Source organism: Solanum lycopersicum, chromosome 11 (assembly GCF_036512215.1).
Source record: "Solanum lycopersicum chromosome 11, SLM_r2.1".
Taxonomy (NCBI): Eukaryota; Viridiplantae; Streptophyta; class Magnoliopsida; order Solanales; family Solanaceae; genus Solanum; species Solanum lycopersicum.
In genome coordinates, this window is record NC_090810.1 from 20,413,172 (window position 1) to 20,415,651 (window position 2,480).

Below are 2,480 nucleotides of genomic sequence, written 5' to 3' on the forward strand. Positions count from 1 at the left end.
TTCGACCATGTGTGCTGTCCAAGGGAGGTGATGGCATGCCACGCCTGACGTCATTCGACCGTCAGAGCAGAACAAGGGCGTATTTTGCAGTCCACGCCTGTTCTGCGCAGGACTTGTTTGATGCCGCTTGGCCGTGAACGTGTTGTGTACGCAGACCCATTTTCCCCTTGACATCTAACTTGGCTTTAAGAATCGGACCTGACATTTCGAAAAGCACTTATAGTGACATATCATTAGTCCCTTAATATGTCATTAGGCTTGATAAGTGAAGTTAACGTCACGAAAACCTCGCAACGGGGCTTAGTTATTGGACAAGTGTTTGACAATCATAGAACGTATAGCTCAACACTTTGCGGCAGACTAATGAACTTCACGTGCCATGTTACTTTCGGTACATATATTTCAACACTTAGTTATTTTTCCCCTTCCAAGGATGCAAGCAGCACGCGAGCCTCTCATTTGAAAAGTTAGAAATGATTGGATTTGATTCTGGGGGAGGGGGAGTGTGGAAAGGACGAATCGGAGCGACAAAGGGCTGAATCTCAGTGGATCGTGGCAGCAAGGCCACTCTGCCACTTAATAAACCCCGTCGTGTATTTAAGTCATCTACAAAAGATTCTACCCGCCGCTCAATGGAAATTATACTTCAAGGCGGTCACCGCGACGCTTCCGTCGCAGCGACTTAGCCAATGATTCGTTCCCTTGGGGGACATAGGACCCTACTGCGGTTCGGCAAGCGGACGGCGGGATCATGCGTCGCTTCTAGCCTGGATTCTGACTTAGAGGCGTTCAGTCATAATCCCTCACACGGTAGCTTCGTACCACTGGATTTTCAACCAAGCGCGATGGCCAATTGTGTGAATCAACGGTTCCTCTCGTACTTGATTGAATTACTATTGCGACACTGTCATTAGTAGGGTAAAACTCACATGTCTCACGACGATCTAAACCCAGCTCACGTTCCCTATTGGTGAGTGAACAATCCAACACTTGGTGAATTCTGCTTCACAATGATAGGAAGAGCCGACATCAAAGGATCAAAAAGCAATGTCGCTATTCACGCTTTGCTGCCACAAGACAGTTATCCCAGTGGTAACTTTTCAAACACTTCTAGCTTTGAATTCCGAAGGTCTAAAGGATCGTTAGGCCATGCTTTCATGGTTCGTATTCGTAATGGAAATCAGAATCAAACGAGATTTTACCCTTCTTTACCACACGAGATTTCTGTTCTTGTTGAGCTCATCTTAGGACACCTGCGTTATCTTTTAAAAGATGTGCCGCCCAATCAAAACTCCCCACCTGACAATGTCTTCCTCCTGAATTGGCCCGCGAAGCGAGCCTTTGGTCCAAAAACAGGGGCAGTGCTTCACTTCCAATTCACGGAATAAGTAAAGTAACGTTAAAAGTAGTGGTATTTCACTTTTGCCTTTCGACTCCCACTTATATTACACCTCTCAAGTCATTTGATAAAGTCAGACTAGAGTCAAGCTCAACAGGGTCTTCTTTCCCCGCTGATTCTGCCAAGCCTGTTTCCTTGGCTGTGGTTTCGCTGGATAGTAGACAGGGACAGTGGGAATCTCGTTAATCCATTCATGCACGTCACTAATTAGATTACGAGGCATTTGGATACCTTAAGAGAGTCATAGTTACTCCCGCCGTTTACCCGCGCTTGGTTGAATTTCTTCACTTTGACATTCAGAGCACTGTGCAGAAATCACATTGCGTAAACATCCGTTGGGACCATTGCAATGCTTTGTTTAAATTAAACAGTTCGATTCCCCTTGTCCGTACCAGTTCTGAGTTGGTTGTTCGACGCCCGAGGAAGGCCCTTGAAGGAACCGCTCCCAGTCCTTCCCCCGTCCGGCACGCGGCGACACGCTCTCACCATGGGAGCAGCTCGAGCAGTCCACCGACAACCGACGGGTTCGGGACTTGGACCCCGGTGCACATCCCTCAGAGGCAATCCTTTTCCCAAAGTTACGGATCAATTTTGCCAACTTCCCTTGCCTACATTGTTCCATCGACCAGAGGTTGTTCACCTTGGAGACCTGATGCGGTTATGAGTACGACCGGGCATGGACGACATTCGGTCCTCCAGATTTTCAAGGGTCGCCGGGAGAGCACCGGACACCATGCGATATGCTGTGCTCTTCGAGCCGCTGGACCCTGCCTCAGTCTGAGCCGATTCCAGGGTGGGCAGGCTATTAAACAGAAAAGATAACTCTTCCGAGGCTCCCGCCGACATCTCCGGACAGGCCCCTATCCATACATGGCCTTACGTGCGCTGTGCATGTGGCGCCTAGAGTTAGCCGTAACAGGAGCTCAAGAACTCGCCACTCACCTAAAGTACTGCCGTTTCCACTCCAAACGCCATTATAAACCGATCTTGAGAAGTTCCCTCGGTGGCGCCCGGTCGCCCCGCAAACGTTGCTGGCATGTTTTTGTAAGCGCCCAAAGGCATAGCACGGACGAGCCATGCA

The 2,480-nt window shown here is 49.1% G+C and overlaps 1 protein-coding gene and 1 pseudogene across 2 annotated transcripts; both read left to right on the forward strand.

Moving 5' to 3' along the window:
- The first annotated feature begins 936 nt into the window (after nucleotides 1-936).
- On the forward strand, nucleotides 937-1,481 carry LOC138339507 (uncharacterized; annotated as a pseudogene). Its single transcript, XR_011212289.1, has one exon. The product of XR_011212289.1 is annotated as an uncharacterized protein (transcript).
- A 125-nt stretch (nucleotides 1,482-1,606) lies between these two features.
- LOC138339298 (uncharacterized) lies at nucleotides 1,607-2,221 on the forward strand (the record flags this gene model as incomplete). Its single annotated transcript, XM_069290890.1, has 1 exon — nucleotides 1,607-2,221. A coding segment is annotated over one exon (615 nt), but the record flags the coding sequence as incomplete, so codon positions are not given.
- Nucleotides 2,222-2,480: the final 259 nt, after the last annotated feature.